The sequence below is a fragment of the Motacilla alba genome, chromosome 2 (assembly GCF_015832195.1).
Source record: "Motacilla alba alba isolate MOTALB_02 chromosome 2, Motacilla_alba_V1.0_pri, whole genome shotgun sequence".
Lineage (NCBI taxonomy): Eukaryota > Metazoa > Chordata > Aves > Passeriformes > Motacillidae > Motacilla > Motacilla alba.
In genome coordinates this window covers 30,691,995-30,708,262 of record NC_052017.1, presented here as the reverse complement: position 1 = coordinate 30,708,262, position 16,268 = coordinate 30,691,995, and the positions used below count along the sequence as shown (strand labels likewise).

At 38.1% G+C, this 16,268-nt stretch overlaps 1 protein-coding gene across 8 annotated transcripts in view; it reads right to left on the bottom strand.

The window, feature by feature from the left end:
• Positions 1–16,268, bottom strand: part of ABCB5 (ATP binding cassette subfamily B member 5) — a 57,280-nt gene that overhangs the window by 12,762 nt on the left and 28,250 nt on the right. For all 8 annotated transcript variants that reach the window (XR_005255801.1, XM_038127740.1, XM_038127738.1 and 5 more), the window contains 10 exons: positions 13,438–13,612; positions 13,031–13,144; positions 12,050–12,160; positions 9,516–9,641; positions 8,067–8,270; positions 6,705–6,875; positions 4,169–4,330; positions 3,528–3,761; positions 1,427–1,573; positions 802–906 (listed from right to left, as the gene is read on the bottom strand). Coding sequence is in view for 7 of the 8 variants with exons in the window: in XM_038127740.1 (XP_037983668.1) it covers positions 802–906; positions 1,427–1,573; positions 3,528–3,761; positions 4,169–4,330; positions 6,705–6,875; positions 8,067–8,270; positions 9,516–9,641; positions 12,050–12,160; positions 13,031–13,144; positions 13,438–13,612 (1,549 nt within the window). In the remaining variant the exon portion in view is untranslated. The remainder of the gene's footprint in view (positions 1–801; positions 907–1,426; positions 1,574–3,527; positions 3,762–4,168; positions 4,331–6,704; positions 6,876–8,066; positions 8,271–9,515; positions 9,642–12,049; positions 12,161–13,030; positions 13,145–13,437; positions 13,613–16,268) is intronic.

Here is a 16,268-nt window from a genome sequence, read left to right as displayed (position 1 = left end):
TGATGCTGTAACTCTGTTTATAAATCTGCACAACAAAAGCAATCACACCAAGAAGCTGAACAAAAGCCATCACACCTACAACCCCCTGTGAATATATATGTCCTGGAAAAAGCATCATTCGCATTCCTGAACCTGGAACTAGATTTTCTCACAGAAAGGATGCAACATAGCAAAGAAAGCATCTATATATTACATACTTGTATTACAACCACCAAAGCAAAGGGAGATTAAATTTTTCTGGTCAATCTTGCACACACAGACAACAGCACTACAAGACAAATCAACCTGTCTAGTGATTGGTCTCCCTACCCCGACTGTGACCAGAAACCTTCACTCACAGCAGTCATACTGTGCATTTTTATGATGTGGACATCAGAGAGCAAGCAGTGCTTTCTGCAAGCTTTAGGAGTGCAGGAAATGATGGAATTTACTTGATGGTATGAAAAGCACTGTCTGCAATGGAAAGAGTGAGTCTGCTTTATACTTACTTTGGCAAGAGCCTATAGAGCAGTCAGTGAGAAATATCAGTATTAACTTTGACTTTTAAGGCCAGACCCTCAACTTTGATTTCAATCATGTTGAATTAACATTTTCTTCAGTGGATTATTTAAACCAAGAGCAAATATAGACCCATTACTTTAGGCAAACATTAAACCTAAGTATCTCAGGAAGACCCTGGCACTCGTGCATATTTTTGTAAGTTCTGATTGGCTCTTTACTTCTCAGATTGTGTTGATATGAGTTATACCTGCAGCCTGCTGGAGGTCAGAGCTTTTAAGATTTCAGTGTAGTGACACTTACTTGGATTATGTATGCTGCCAAGATAATCACTCCAAGAAAAAGAAATATTAAAGAAAGCAACACAGTGTTTTTGCTCCTTTTTTCTGGATCTCTTTCTTGAAAAGCCTATGAAAATAAAAAAAACCCACAAAAGTGAGTAATAGACAAGCATCCATTACATAAGCCAGCCTTCACCTCAAGAAGCTTGTCTGTCTACTTTAATTTCTTTTAGCAAGTATCCTGGATCCTAAAATCAGTCAACTTTCTGTTGAGGACCCAGCAGATAGTCCAATTTTCCGTTTAACCTACATTGCACTAATTTGTTCTCCCAGATCCATCAATGTTCCTCCTTCCCTCCACTAGTCAGATGCAGTTCCACCATCCTCTGCTTCTAGAGAGTCTCTTCAACATTTTTCAATGGATGTATTTGTATGAGTTAATCCCACTCAGAACTTACATGAAAAGAAGTGAGTGGTTGAGCATGAGACAAGCTTAGGACTACAACTTCCATTTGCAAAAAAACCCCCCCACCCAAACAAAATAAAAAAGAACCAAAAGCCACCCCCAAAAATAACCCCAAAGAAATAAACAACAACAAAAAACCGTCCAAAAAACTAAAAATAAAAAAAAAACCCAAAAAACTTACCCCAATGATTTTTCCAAATATAACAGCAAATGCAGGATGGATTGCACCTATGACAGCAGCAGCAATCACGCCCAGCAGTACATAGAACCACTCAGGTTTGTTCAGAGCCAAGATTTTTAAGTAAGGCGCAGCAGGGAGATTTTCTTCCTACAGGAAAAAGTTTTAAGTTTTCCTTGGAAAGTTAGAGAACATAAAATTCTCCAGACAGTGAGTGTTCATTAGGCCTTGGGCAGTGAACTGTCTTGGTAAAATGCTGAAAGCACTCTCTGTGCACTCAGATCAAGCAAACATGCTGGAGATTTGCTGCTTTGCTGTTTTATGTCCTAGAACATCAACTGCACTGTAAAAATTTGTAGGCAAAAAACTTAACAAAAGGCTAAGTCATGAGGGGAGAGGAGCCAGGACCGTTCACTGAAAGTCAGATAGGACTGGTCACCATGAATGGCAACTAGTATTTCAATCATTACAAAGAACTGAACGTCTCACAGTTCAGAGGACAGAAGAGACCCCTCCAGTTCAGCTAAATGCCAGTGGGCTGGCAATAGAACAATTGGGCAGAGAGGTCATTTTTCTCTTTGGCAAACTATATCCAATGAATCATTACCAAAGCCAGGAACAAGGCATTTGTTAGAGTCAGTTAGCCTGTCTATGCTTTCAAGGCACAAAAAATGTTCTGTCTTGCTTTGCCACTTTATTTAAGTGCCTACGCCTCCAAAGGGATATTTCTGGAAAAGTAAATGAAAGCATCAGAAATGAGGCAAAATATTAGTCAGGATTATAACCAAGTTACTCTTGCTTCCTGGTTATTTTATCCTGCATTTTAGATGCTGAATGAGGGTGGCTAAGTCTCAACTATAAAAGTGGGCTGATTTTTTTCTGAAATAATTACAACTGCAGGATGTTCGACTTCATTTTTTCTGAATGTGATGAATATTATATTCTTGAGCATGAACACCCACTACTTCCTCTAAGGTCTTAAGCAGTATTAATAGAGAGCCAAAAAGTATCTTTTGAAGTTATATGACATTTTATATGATAATGGGAATGGGTCCAGCTAGTTCCTGCTATTTGAGATATTCATTAGCTGGATAATGTATTTTAGACAGGAGGAAAATCTACAGATAAAAATCATACTAAGGATTTTATAATTATTTAAAATATTTATTATAGATGAGATCCTAACTTCCACAGACTTAGAAAAATTAATAGTTTTACTTTGGAATTTGTATTTTAGTTCTTCACTTCAAAGGTCTTGAAATCAGGCAAAAAACCCCAAAAATTAAACAAAAAACTCAAGCAATCCTAATATACCAAACCACTCTTCTCTTTTAATGAAATATGTTTCATTAAAAAAGTACTGCAAAATAGAAAACAAAATCAAGTTTCTGTTGAGCTTGTTCTGGAACAAGTCTGTTCCAGAATGCACTAGAAATCTGCTGGTTTTGATGCTATGAGCAAGTTTTAGTCAACTTTGATGAAACAAAATAACTTTTCTTTACCCCAAACTTCCTACGTGACTTTTATTGATGTATGACATATATCAACAAAGTTGTTTTATCTGTAAAAACTCTACAAAACTGAAGCATATACTAAAACAGAAAGAGTAATGGCTCTTTTAATGGAAATGCTCTTCAAAATGTCAGGGGTTTGATTCTTTTTTTTTTTTTTTTTTTTTGACATAATGTAGTATGATACTCCAAAGTTCCTTCAATTTGGGTACACACACCCCAGGGATTACATTATCCAGCAATATTTGCAACAGTAAGTACCAGGGAGTAAAGAATCTTGCAAATGAGATCTCACAACTAGCTTCAATTAGATAGAATTAAAATATCTCTACCACTGAAATAATTCTCTTAAATTCTACAAAGCAATGTGACAAATCAATAGCAATTTTTTTCCAGTTCCACATTATCTCAGTAGCGTTAAAATGAAGATCTTTGTTAAGACAAATTGTCCTTAGTCTGGTGAGTACTGACTGCAATAGCACCTGAGTAAAGGCTGCATAAAAGACAGCTATCTAAAAGTAATCCAAGTTACATGTTTTTTGTTTATGCTTACATCTTATAGTTAAAATTTTAAACTGAATTCTAATACCAACCTCCACCTCCTTTTGTTTCTTCTTTTTTCCAAAGGGATTTTTAGATGAACTTCTCTTGCTCTTATATCTGCTGGATCTTCTTCGTATGCTGCCTTTCCCTGGTATCACAGTGGTTTCAAAATGATTTTGAAGAGTCAGCTCTTCCACAGGATTTATGTTTTCCTCATATTCCTCAGGTCCCGTGCCTTCACTATCTTCTGATGTGCCATCATCTTGAACATCACTGGTACAACCCTAGTGAGAATTCAGGATATATATTTACAAGGCATTTTGACTAGAAAGAAAGACCTTTTTTATCTCCTGAATACTTCTCTTTCAATTGTGTAATTCTATTTGTCTATCGGCCACATATATTTAAAGTCATCTATGGAATCCACCTGGAATCTAACACCTCTGTGGTTATGCCATAACGATGCAGACTGTGCCATAAACTCACTTATGTTTTTCTCATATTGGATTGCGTAATATGAAACACTTATGGGTAAAACCCCCAAGAATTCCAAGCCTGTGTCTGTGCCCAGACTAGAATAACTGAGCAGCTGCCAGCTGGATAACATGCTGGAACTAGAGAGAGAATAACTCCACCAGCCATTTGACAACTTTGTGGAATGGAGAAAGAAAGTAAATAAATTTGCCCTTACTTGCTGCATTACAAGGGAATAGTAGACTCCTTTCTGCAGCATCAGTTCACTGTGTGTCCCTTGTTCAACCACGACACCTTTCTCAAATCCAGCAATAGTGTCAGCAGTCCTGATGGTAGACAGTCTGTGAGCAATCACAATGGTGGTACGTCCAGCCCGAGCCTTACAGAAACACACAAAACCCAGTTACAGTTAAGATGTGCAAGAAAATAGCAGAGAAATAAAGTTATTTTAGTCACCTGTAAAATCTAGTAAATCAAAACTTTAAAAATGCTTTTCTTTCTATTAAAAGCAAAGACTCTTATTTTTTTCCTGGCTTTGCGTCCTTCTTTAGCAGACCAAGGGCAGTTTTGTTTGACTAATTTACATAGAGAAAGCCACGTGAATCTTTTAGACAGGCAACAAGTATTAAAGACCATAATTAAAGTTTATTTAGTATTTGACTTTCGTAATATTTGGACTGTTTGAGTTAAGTTGCTCATAAAGTGTTTCCATTTGCATGTAAGCATTATGGGGAAATGCTGTAAGAATAGTTAGATCTTTCTGAAAACAGAGCTAGGATAACAAATATATAAAGAGCAGATATTTTCTTTGTCCCTGCAAATTTTTGGAAGTACAACATTAGCATAATTACTGGCCAGACTTAGCAGGAAAGCATAGAGGAGCAAACTTGTATCAAAAATGGGTTTGAGCCACTCCCTTCTGAAACAAACTCATTTGACAATAATCCCACTGGGATTTGGCAGGAAGAACTGCTCCAGTCTCAGTTGGCAGGTTACACGTTTCACCCCTCTCCAGCAGCCTCACACGGACCAGTGGTACACACAACCCTCATGCAGCAAATGAACACAGACCACCTTGTGACTGCTGGGGCGCCTGGCTTCCCTCCACCCTGATGCCTGGAGCAGATGGTAGCTTAGCAGGAGGAGAGATCCAAGGGAGCCTCATGCGACAAGTATGTTCTGTGAACCTGGGACCTGCTGGAAGTTTCTTGCTACAGAAGTTGTACATCGTATGGGCACAGGAACGGGGCATGAAGAAGATGAGGCCATCTGCAGTAGAGGACTGCTTCCATGGAAATTTGAATTCTTCCCTCTACACTTGCCATTCTCATGGACCTGATGCAAGTCACTCCCAGGAAGTTTGCCACAGTGTGGTTTTTATGCCTCTGGCCTAATGCACAAAGCACTGCAGCTGGGAGCCGTGATCAGAACTAGCAAAATGCTTTACAGGGTGCAAAGTTATCTAAAACCAGCTGGCTACAAGGACCTGAACATGAACGCCTTGAAACAGTGAGCATTCATGAGGTTAGCATCCCTGCTGCTCAGCTGTAAAAATAATGAACAATAGTAGCACCACTTTTTCCACTCAGGGATGTTGAAATGAAATTTGGAAATCTCATTAGGGGAATACACTGATGGACATCAAAATGCTGTGAAAACATGACTAAGTTATGATTCAGGGCTCATTTTGGTGTGTTCTGAGAACATGAAGAAGGATGAGAAAGAGTCCACTTAATTGAGTGACCTCCCCCTATTATGCACTCAATGAAACAATAAGCTTTTGGAAAAGCTAAGGACTTGATTACAAAATTTAAAAAGAACCAAAAACCAAAACATGCGGAAGAAAGATTATATGAATATTATTTTTGCATCTACATGTTACCTCAATACTAATATCACCGGAATTACATGACTATAACAAACAGCTGCACTTTACCTCAGATTTAAACTCACTAGCAAGTGAAGATGACAAATTCTGTGTTTCCCTTGAGCCATAATGGTAATTCATATTTCTCTGCATAACTACTGAAATGAAAGGCAGGATTTTTCACCTCATTTAAAAATAAATTAAAAAAAATATTAGACAAAAGAAAAAACATTCAAGACAAACCATGAAGTTATTTTTCAATCAAAGCTTATGGGTTCTACTGTGTGTTGATGGAAACTGCTGATGAAGGTGGGCTGTGAGGAAAGTATCGTGTGCAGATCAGAGACATGGGTACAAGATCTGACAACTCTGCTCTGCAACAGCATCCACTCTAGAGCTGTGGGGCTGCTAAAAGCAGGAAAAGAATGAAAATGGCTAAATTTCAAGAAGTTTCTTAAAATTATGAAGCAACTATTCAATAAAGAACAAATACTAGGGATATCAATAACATATACTTTTCTAGGAATCCACCTGAAAAAGGCCATTCTGTCCTCATACCTTGCCTTGGTAAGATGCCATAAATATTTTACCAGCAAATGAACAATTATTATTTCAAAAATGGAGTGCAGGAGACCTAAGCTACAGTTCCTCATGACTAAGCGTCTTCATAATTATTAATAATGCAAACCCAAAACTCCTAAAAAATTAAACCCGATTTTCAACTAAATTTTTGATGGTTCAAACTCCCTGTTAAAACACTGAAATTGAGCATCCATCCAAATTTTTTTTTTCCAATGTTCTTGATTCTGATGGAAGCCTGCACTGAAAATGGTACATTAAGTTTCCTTAAGTGCTTGTTGCAGCTGCTAGCTTCAGTGAGTCCTACCTTATCAAGAGCTGCTTGCACTATGGATTCACTCTGAGTATCTAATGCAGATGTAGCTTCATCCAGAAGAAGAATCTTGGGATTTCTTGCTAGGGCACGGGCAATAGCTATTCGTTGCTTCTGTCCTCCACTCAGCTGAGCCCCTCTTTCGCCCACCATGGTGTTAAATTTCTGATAAAGGAGACAACAGAACAGAAGTTGTGAGACATATCAAATCCTTACTTTTCAGTGCAACCTCAAGTACTCATCTTCTAGAAGATGTATCTTCTCCCAGCTGACTTGAGCACAGGCAGAGCAAACATGGAAGGATGTCCATCCAACTGGCCTTTAGCCAAACCCTCCTACCCTCACATGTTCTGCCCGCCTAATTTTGAACTTATGGTTCTTTAAGGATCTTTATTGCTCACTCAGTGCTCCAAACCCTGGAGTTTTTCAAGGCAAGCCTGTAAAATGGATCTCTATTTTCTGAGGATTGCTTATCTTTCCAAAAGGGTTGGAATTAGAAGGATGCATCACTAGTGTGCCTCCTTTGAATCTGAGACACCTCCCCTTGGAGCCATGGTTCGATTCCTACTGACCATATCACTTACTGCAAAGGCACAAGTCTCAAAGTCCACTGTAGTTTTTTATTACATAGCATTTTAAGAATAAATATGAAACAAATCACTCTTCCTGAGAAGAAGAAACCTTGGAACAGATTGACATGTTTGAAATGGCACATGTTCTCTAAAGTAGTAAAAGGATTTGAAATCAAATCCCAGCTTTTCCCCACATTTAGTAACTTCAGGAGCAAAGGCAAGGACATATTATCCATTTATGAGGAGGTGTTTAGGATGCTTGACCTCGCTTCTCAGCCCCAACCTGAAAGGAGTAAGGCACCTACTGCTAAGAGAGGGCTCAAAGCTGTGAATCTCAGGCAGAGGAAGAGCTTCGTAGCTGCTAAAAGGGCATAACTATTTACTTCAGGGCATACTTATTTACCTCCACCCACTCCCCCCTATTTCCTGTGAATGTACAGACAGCTCCTGACAAAAGGCTCTGGATTTCTGGTTCTTCTTTTTAAAAGCCAACTCTTCTATGCCTCATGAGATGGGTAGGGATGGCAATACAGCTGTGAAGCTTCCTTTCTCCTGAATTAAGGCATTGACATTTTTTCCCAGACTCCATCACAAGTCCTTTGAGAGCAACCAAAGGCACAATATTTGGCTGAAAAACTCTCTAAACTGAAAGCTGCTTGAGGCAATAAGTATATTTTGAGAAGCTATAGTATAACTTCGATTCCCATGCTCTGCCTCTCAGAAACAGGACACCAGCCTGAATGGACCTTTCACTCTTACACTCAAAGTAAGTTTATGAACTTACATCAGGCAGTCTAGATATAAAGTCAAAAGCATTGGCTTCCTTGGCTGCTTGCTCAATTTCAGCATCAGAGATGTCTTGTCTGCCATAGCGAATGTTCTCAGCTATTGTGGTTGCAAACAAAACAGGCTCTTGGCTCACAATGCCAATATTTTCTCGTAGCCACTTTGTGTTAAGGGTCCGAATATCTCGACCATCTAAGGTAATCTGAGAAAAAGAGTGTGTTAAAGAAGTCAAGGAAATGCACTCTGTTCATAATAAAGCAATTAATTACTCTTACTTGAATAAAGTATCAGCCAGCTGGTCTAGAAAAAAAAATTGTCTTTAATAGAGAGCTATGTTGGGGGAGAAGCTACAACTGCAGTTTTTCCATTCATTGCACAAGATGGAAAATTATGATGAGTGGCTTAAACAGAGAAGACATCAGGGGCTTTTTTTTCCCCCACTGTGTGTTATCCCCCAATAACCATTGTGTCTGAGTTGGCTTGAGAATTCTTTGCACAATTTTACATGATTCTCGTGCCCCTATGCCAGTTTATTGTCCTTGCAGCTGCGGCTACACAGTCATCTCTGTGGCGGTGCTTAACACCAGAGTTCAAGTTGACTAAAAGGAAAGGGAAAGTTATTTTTATTTACTCATTTTTAACCTAGGTAATTTGCAGTGTGGTCCTATGAACATTGGCACTGACACAGCAAAATGAGGCATGGGGGCAGGGATGAACAGCCACAGGAAAACTAAGTTTAAGAAAGAACTGTGTTGGAAACAGCTGCCTTGATACCTTTAATACTGATAGCTCAATTTTTCATATTTTAAATGTTTACCTACTTTCAACTAGCAGTAGCAACTATTAAGTAGCATCCATCAAATACCAAGAATAAAAAGCAAATTTTTTAAAAAATACATTGTTTCTCTCATTTTTTTCCTTTGGAAATTTCATGTGGGAAGTATTTACCATTTACCAACTGGATTTAATGTTTAGTGCTAAAGCACATACAATGCGTAATGATCAAAACTTCTGCTGTGAGTCAGCAGATAGTGAAAAACAAGCCAAGAAGTCAACCATTTTAAATAGGAAAACTCTCTCCCGGGTTTTAGCTTACATTCAATGAAAAGGAAGCAAAATACAGCAGGATTCTGTAGGATTAAGATTTGCCTAAAAATGTTTAGGGAATTTTAAAAATGAGCAGTTGATAATTATTTTAAATTCAGATCTTGCAAGTCTACTTCAAGACTTGGGGCATTTGTGATGTAGTATTGTAAGAAAGAGCAGAATAATGAAGTCAAGCCAACAAGAGAAGATAGTTCATTTGAAATTTAAATTGTGGAAATATGAACTATACGGATATATGGTGTAATTCAGTCAAAACAGAAAACAAGATTCAGTCAATATGGTAAATTCATGCATGTCCTAATAGCTCTCGAGTTTTTACAATTCCTTTGCAGACACTCACTTCTCCCTGGTCAGGGTCATAGAATCTCTGCAGCAACTGAACAGTAGTGCTTTTTCCACAGCCACTGGCACCAACCAAAGCAATGGTCTTCCCAGTTTGAACTTTCAAGTTTAGACCTTTGAGGATCTGGGAATAAATAAAGAAAAAAAAATACATCTTAGTTTAACAAGTTTGATTAGAGAACAGTCTGTCAAGGTAAGTGTAGCTTTTGCTATCAAGGCAGTAGCGAGGGCCACAATTTGAAGGCATTAATAATATAATATATTATTATTATTATTATTATATATTATTATATATTATTATTGACATTAATAATATAATTGTATTGCATTATTGACAACAGTAATATAATAATTCTACCTAGGAATATCCTGGAGCACTGATAGGAAAAGGTCTTCACCTATGCTTGTGAAATGTATTAGCCTTTGAAACAGGATGGCTTCATGCAACCTGCATTTTGGGAATGGCCCTAGATCCTTCTGGCTACCAAAACAAGCCTGGGAATTTTTTGAGAAGATTGATAACTGGAACAGGCCAAGTTCATGCCAAGAAACATTTTAAGAGTTCCCTTGCATAGACCATTGCATTCCATTGCCTGGGAAAATTCCCCAGCACACTCAAACTAATATAGACACAGCCACACTACTCTGTACTTCATAGCTAATTTCCTCCTATTTGTGCAATCTGGTAGCAGGCTTGGGGTCCTAAATTACCCTGCTGACCTCCATTTTCCAGAGCATAATAATTATGAATCTCACAGAAAATTATTTTCAGGTGCTGAAGGTATCACTGAAAAACAAGCCTGCTTTCTTCTATTTTTAAAATATAAATGGCTGTTTTGACAAAGTAATTGCTGGGAAGCCCTTAATAAATCCCATTCCTTATTTTTAACAGCCTCAGCAACCTGGGGAGTAGCTGCAGTTAATGATATCATTTTTGCTGTTTTCACATTTAGAGAACATTTCACCTCAAAAGATGTCCATGTCATTACAAGTAATGCTGTGTAGTTGCCAAAATATTTGGCTGCTATGGGAACTATTCTTGTTTATACCAGGCTGATTTATAAGTTTGCCTACACATGTTTTTGCAATGAGAGATTAAAATAGTTGCAATATTCCTCTCTGTTCCCTGTATTACATCCACCCAGTTTTACATCCCTAGGAAGCTGATATCCTGGTGCCTGCATTATCAAGAATGAACTTTATTCTAGATACCACAATATCTCCAGATGCAAATAATTACTACCATACACTAGGCTAGTTCTAACTTTCTTTCATCAGGCAACATATTACCAAGATTAAAACTAAATAGATTAAAACTAAATAGAAACTCTATCTCTTTGATTTGGTTTAACCTGGACAGGGAAGATTGTAATGTATTGCATCAAGTGCTTGAGAGATTGTGGGTAACTTCTACACAGCTTTGTTGATTCCTTTGGCTCTACTAAATAACATTGATGCTCTTAGTAGGAGAGCTGCTTACTCAGATTTGGGAAGGATGAGAAAGATCTCTTATTTCCCTCCCATTTGGTGCACTGACCCACAACATAGCTCAGCAGCCTGAACAGGATTTTTAGGAAGAAGGATAAAGACTCTGCTCTGTGCCTTCAGATTTCTGAGCCAAGAGCGACAGAAGATGCATTGTAAAAAATTCAGTTGAGGGGAAAGCCCAGCTCTGAATCTGCCCCCCAGATCTGCCCTTCCAGTGTCCTGGAAACAGATTTGGTGCACAATGGGACAGACCTCAGATGACTGAGTTGGGAAAAGCCACCTGAAAAAACAGCCAGAGAGGTATAAACATTCCCATGCTCAACACGAAATCAGCACATCAAGCATTTAATTGTTGACATTTGAAATCTCTATTTCCACCTTGCTCTCCACCAAGGAAGAAACAACAGCAGCACATTTCTTTTCCTTTCACCTTCATCAATGTCTTTAAAAGGTTGTAAACAATATGGCAGAGAGGTCAAACCAACTGCATCACCACAAAAGGAATCACCATGATATGATGTACACAGGTCACTAATGGAAACTCAACTGGCAAACAGGCAAAAAAAGTTTCTTGAACAGCAATTTTAACATATTCCCAAAACAATGCTTGACTTCCAAATGCACATTTAGGATGATATGTTCACAAAAATACACTATCAATGTATTGAAAAATCTATCTCTGATACTTTTTCACACAGGATGTCGTAACTCCAAAGAGCCAAGAAACTGGAAAAAAGTAATTTTCTGGTTTAACTGCTTAAAATCTGGAAGCCTTAATGAAAGATTTTGAAAAATCTTATTTGATTTATCAAAACACTTTTTCATAGAAATTCAGATTAGGAGCAACACATATTAGATTTGTCCTGCAAAAGAGAATGAGATACACAGTGACAGTAGATCTAGAGCTTTGTCTTCGTGCATCACTGGGGAGAAAATGATGCCCCATCCCCCCAAACAGGAATGCATTTCGCATTCAAGAACAAAATTGGACAAACAACATGGACACAAGTTGAATAAGTTCAGTAGTGTAAACAGAACACTTACTTTAACATCAGGTCTGGAAGGGTAACTGAAATGGACGTTTCTGAATTCAATTTCTCCTACGAGTTTGTCTGGCTTGTAACCTTCCTTAGAACTGCTATCTATGAGCCGTTTCTGGAAAGAGGTTTGTAAAATAAATTGGTGGTTATTTCACTTTTGAACTGTTATTTCAGCTACATGCATTGTTCTTTACGTTCTCAGATGCTGGTTTACACTGCAGTGCATTGTTGCAGAACTGCTGCATTTTACCTGCAGAATGCTGAATATGGGGGAACATCAAATTGTGAATTCTACTTGACAAATTATAGTGCATTTTCAAAGCAACAAAATCCATAGCAGAAAATCTATAATTGCAGAACTTTAATGCACTCTCTTGCAACCAAAACATGGGCCTCAGTAATCTGTATAGGAGGGTTTTATACTCACATCAAAAAGAATGATGTAGCCATTTTTCCATGAACTTTTGATTCCAACTTTAAAATATTTTATATACACAGATATGCAATTGCTGCATAGCACAGCAAAATCAAGATAATGATATGGAAAACCTTTTTTATAGCAACATCAGCATTACAGATTATTATTGTTTTAACTTTCAATAGTGATATTAATCCCCCCTTCACCAATTCCCCCTCCCCAATAAACCCCATCTCAGCTGAATTTGTGCATACATGCATTTTTAAAAATTAGTATAGTGCCAATCCCCACATCCTCTACTACTTTCCCTCTGATGCTGAAAGTCTAATATTAGAGAAAAACCTCAACCATGTATCTCAGACACACATGCCAGCTTTCACTGTAACAAAGAGGCTGGGTTTTTTTATGAAAAAATTATGGGTTTCTGTAGTAAACAGCTATAGAGTTGATGATTTGGGGCTTTAGAGAGCTTTTGTTACATTTCTCAAGGGAAAAAAAAATAAAAAGGAGAAGGAATGGAAGCTAAGTTGGTTGAAAGGCTTCTATTCTATGCACTCAGATGTTTACCTTGTTGATAATCTTATATACTTCATAGGCAGCCCCACGTGCATTGGCCACGCTCTCCAGGTTAGGAGCTGCCTGGCCCAGGGAGAAAGCTCCAACAAGCACAGAGAAGAATACCTGTGGGAGATGGAGAGGAGCATTGAAATTAATGATTATATTAATGCCTGCATGGGCACTAGAAAGACTTAAGCACCAGCTCTAGCTTATTCATCCCATCTTACAAATAGAGTCCAAGACAATCAAACTTGTTTTATTAAAAGCTAGGCAAGATGAATACTATTTAGTTGTTTTATACTAAGTGAGTCTCAAACAGCTAATTTAGCAAGCACATGGCAAAAACCAGAGACACCACTTACATAACTTTCCCTGAAGATACAGGACATTTTTCAAAGCTGCATTGCTGTACTTACAATTAACACACGGCCGATGTCATAATGTGGATCCTCAGCAGTGAGCTTGGTCCCATACCAAAATGCAAGGGCATAGGATCCAAAGATAAAAAATTGTGAAAGACCGAGGCATGTGTTAGTGGTAATGGATTTTTTCATTCCAACACGTTTAGCCATCTCTAAGTTAGCATCATATCTGAAAGTGAGTAAGGAAACCATTAATTTGAGAGGTACCACATGCCATTCTGGTTAATGCTTCCCAATGCCCTTTTCTTAGAGAATACAGGTTTGTTTTGGGTTTTTTTTTGGGGGTTTTTTTTACAGAGGACTATTAGGGAGGTAATTAATTTGAATAAATGTGCTCTGGCACATGCCAACAATATTGGCATACTGTTATCGAAGACATTCAGAAAACAATTAAGCATCACAACTTTGTTATCACAATGGAAGACACAATAGCACTCTTGAACTCATTGTTTGCATTAATCCTGAAAGGAAGCCTTGAAAAGGTTTTAGCAACATTGTTTATCACAAAGGTAAAGGTTAGTTGTCCACATTTAAAACAAGCAAAATAAAAATAAAATCCTCCAAAACTCCAGGCAATACAGAAGGAGATAAATGAGAGCTCTCTCCTAATGCAAAGTTGCTCTCTTACTGGCCATTTTGGGATGTCAAGTATTTTCCCCTTAGGTCAGTTTACTGATTAACATATATAACCAGTGGACACAGAAGATTAGTATAAAGACTAACAAGTTCAACTAGAGAATTATTTTTTCTAAGGATGGTTCAAATTCATTCACTCATTCATAGTTTTCAGCAAATAGCTTTCATTTACTCAAGCTCATTATGCAAAGTGTAGCCTAGGAATAGTGTCACTTTCTGCCTGTAATCAACATGGTCAGTAGCTTGCACTCTTTTCCCAATATGTATTCTCAATAAAGTACAACCCTATCATAGGAAGACATGCAATTCATTCAGCTGGGGAGCAATCTTAAAAAAACTGCATTAATTTTGTTCATGTAAATTTCTAAGATGCCACCAGTGCTGTATTTGTCAGTCAAACATATTGAAATATTTTGGTTTGATTGTGCTCTTAAAACCAAGCCCTAAGTTTGAGTCAGCAGCATCATAGGTCTTCCAGGGAAATGGGTATTGCATTTAAGTGGTGTGATACAGGTGATCACTCAAATACTGAGGAAAAGCCAAGCCACTGCCAGAAACTACAGGTGACTGAAGATCCCTTGCAAGAGTAACCTTTTGCTGTCAGTGCAAGCACTGTGCAGTGAAAGGATGCTTTTCCTAACTCTGAGGTCAGCATTCAAGAGCTGTATAGGAGTCACAATCCACTATCTGAAAAATGCACTCCCTGGTAGGAGTTTGTCCCTAGTAGAAGATGTTCCTAGGGGAGCCACTATGTTTGTTTGGGGTTTTTAGATGGAAGTAGAACTGTGGAAGAGGCTGACTGGTCAATTATAAAAAAGAAAGGCCTTACTTGACTCAGGTATCAATTACTTTGTCTTTAGACAAAGCATTTTGAATGAATATTGACAGCTCCTGTCATTTAATTTTCAGACACTGGTAATTACAGAATATGGGAAGAAGGGCAGGGGGCAACTTATCTAGGTCATCTTAGAGCTTTTTTTGCCTTTACTGTGCAAACAGGAACAGTCCAAATACTGTTGCATCTTAAAAACAAATTCCAGTAAGCAGAAGACAGGGCTGTAAGATAGTCAGAGCTCAGTCCCTGGAAGCAAATACAGGAACAGGCCATAGGATCCTAAGCTAGGGTTGACACCAACTTAAAAATTCTGCACAAGATAAAGGCAAACATGAGTTGAAAAGGATAGAAAAGTTTCATGGGGCATATGGATTAGGTCATCTGCTTTGTCTTTCCCAGCAGCATTGAATCAGTGATGCCTGGTATTTGTGTAAAAAATTTATTGCTTATGCTTGTTGAGTTATCTGATATGCATGTCAAAAAGTTTGTGGCCAGCCAAAATCATTTCACCTTGTATGCATGACTAGGGCCAACACTGGGCAGCTACACATGTTGTTTGCAAGTCATTAAAGCTGCAAGTCATTGTAAAAGCCAGTAATGTGTTTTTACCCAAGGCTGTTATCCAGTGTAGTTTAAAAATAAGCTCAGTAATCAAAGATCTGAGCAGCTGCAAAAATGCTCTAGAAGATAAGCAACTGATTGCAGGCTTTGCTGCATCTGACTCATGGGTAAAGGTAACCTTCCCACCACTTTCACATTCAGTTCAACTCCAGATCTCAAAGGAGAAATTTTCATCTCTGCTGCAGTGAAAACACCAAATAATCTGTATTCACTGACTAGGTCTATTTACACACCTTTGTTTTCAGCTGATTTGTCCACTTATAGAAAAGTGTGGTTGTGATATTTTATGAAAATCCCTTTGCTAGGATTTTCTTCTCCTGAGAAGCTGAAGGGCCTCAGCTTCAAGTGTAAACAATTTGTTACCTGCTACTGTGGAATGGAGCAGGTGCTTTCTCGATTGGTCAATGTGGGATGTTTCTACTAGGTGGCCAATCGAGGAGGCAGCAGCTCTCGGACTCTCTGGGAGTCACAGAACTTTGTTATTCATTCTTTTCTATTCCTGACTCGCCTTCTGATGAATCTTTCTCTCTGTTCTTTGTAGTATAGTTATAGTGTGGTCTTTTTAATGTAATATATATCATAATATAATAAACCAGCCTTCTGAAATAGAGTCAAGATCTCTCCTTCACTTCACCAAGTCCTTACTGCCCAGAAGACCCATGGCAATAAAAAAGCAAATGACACTAAGGAGAATCTCATCCCTCTGCCCCTCCAAAAATAAAAACAAATCCCC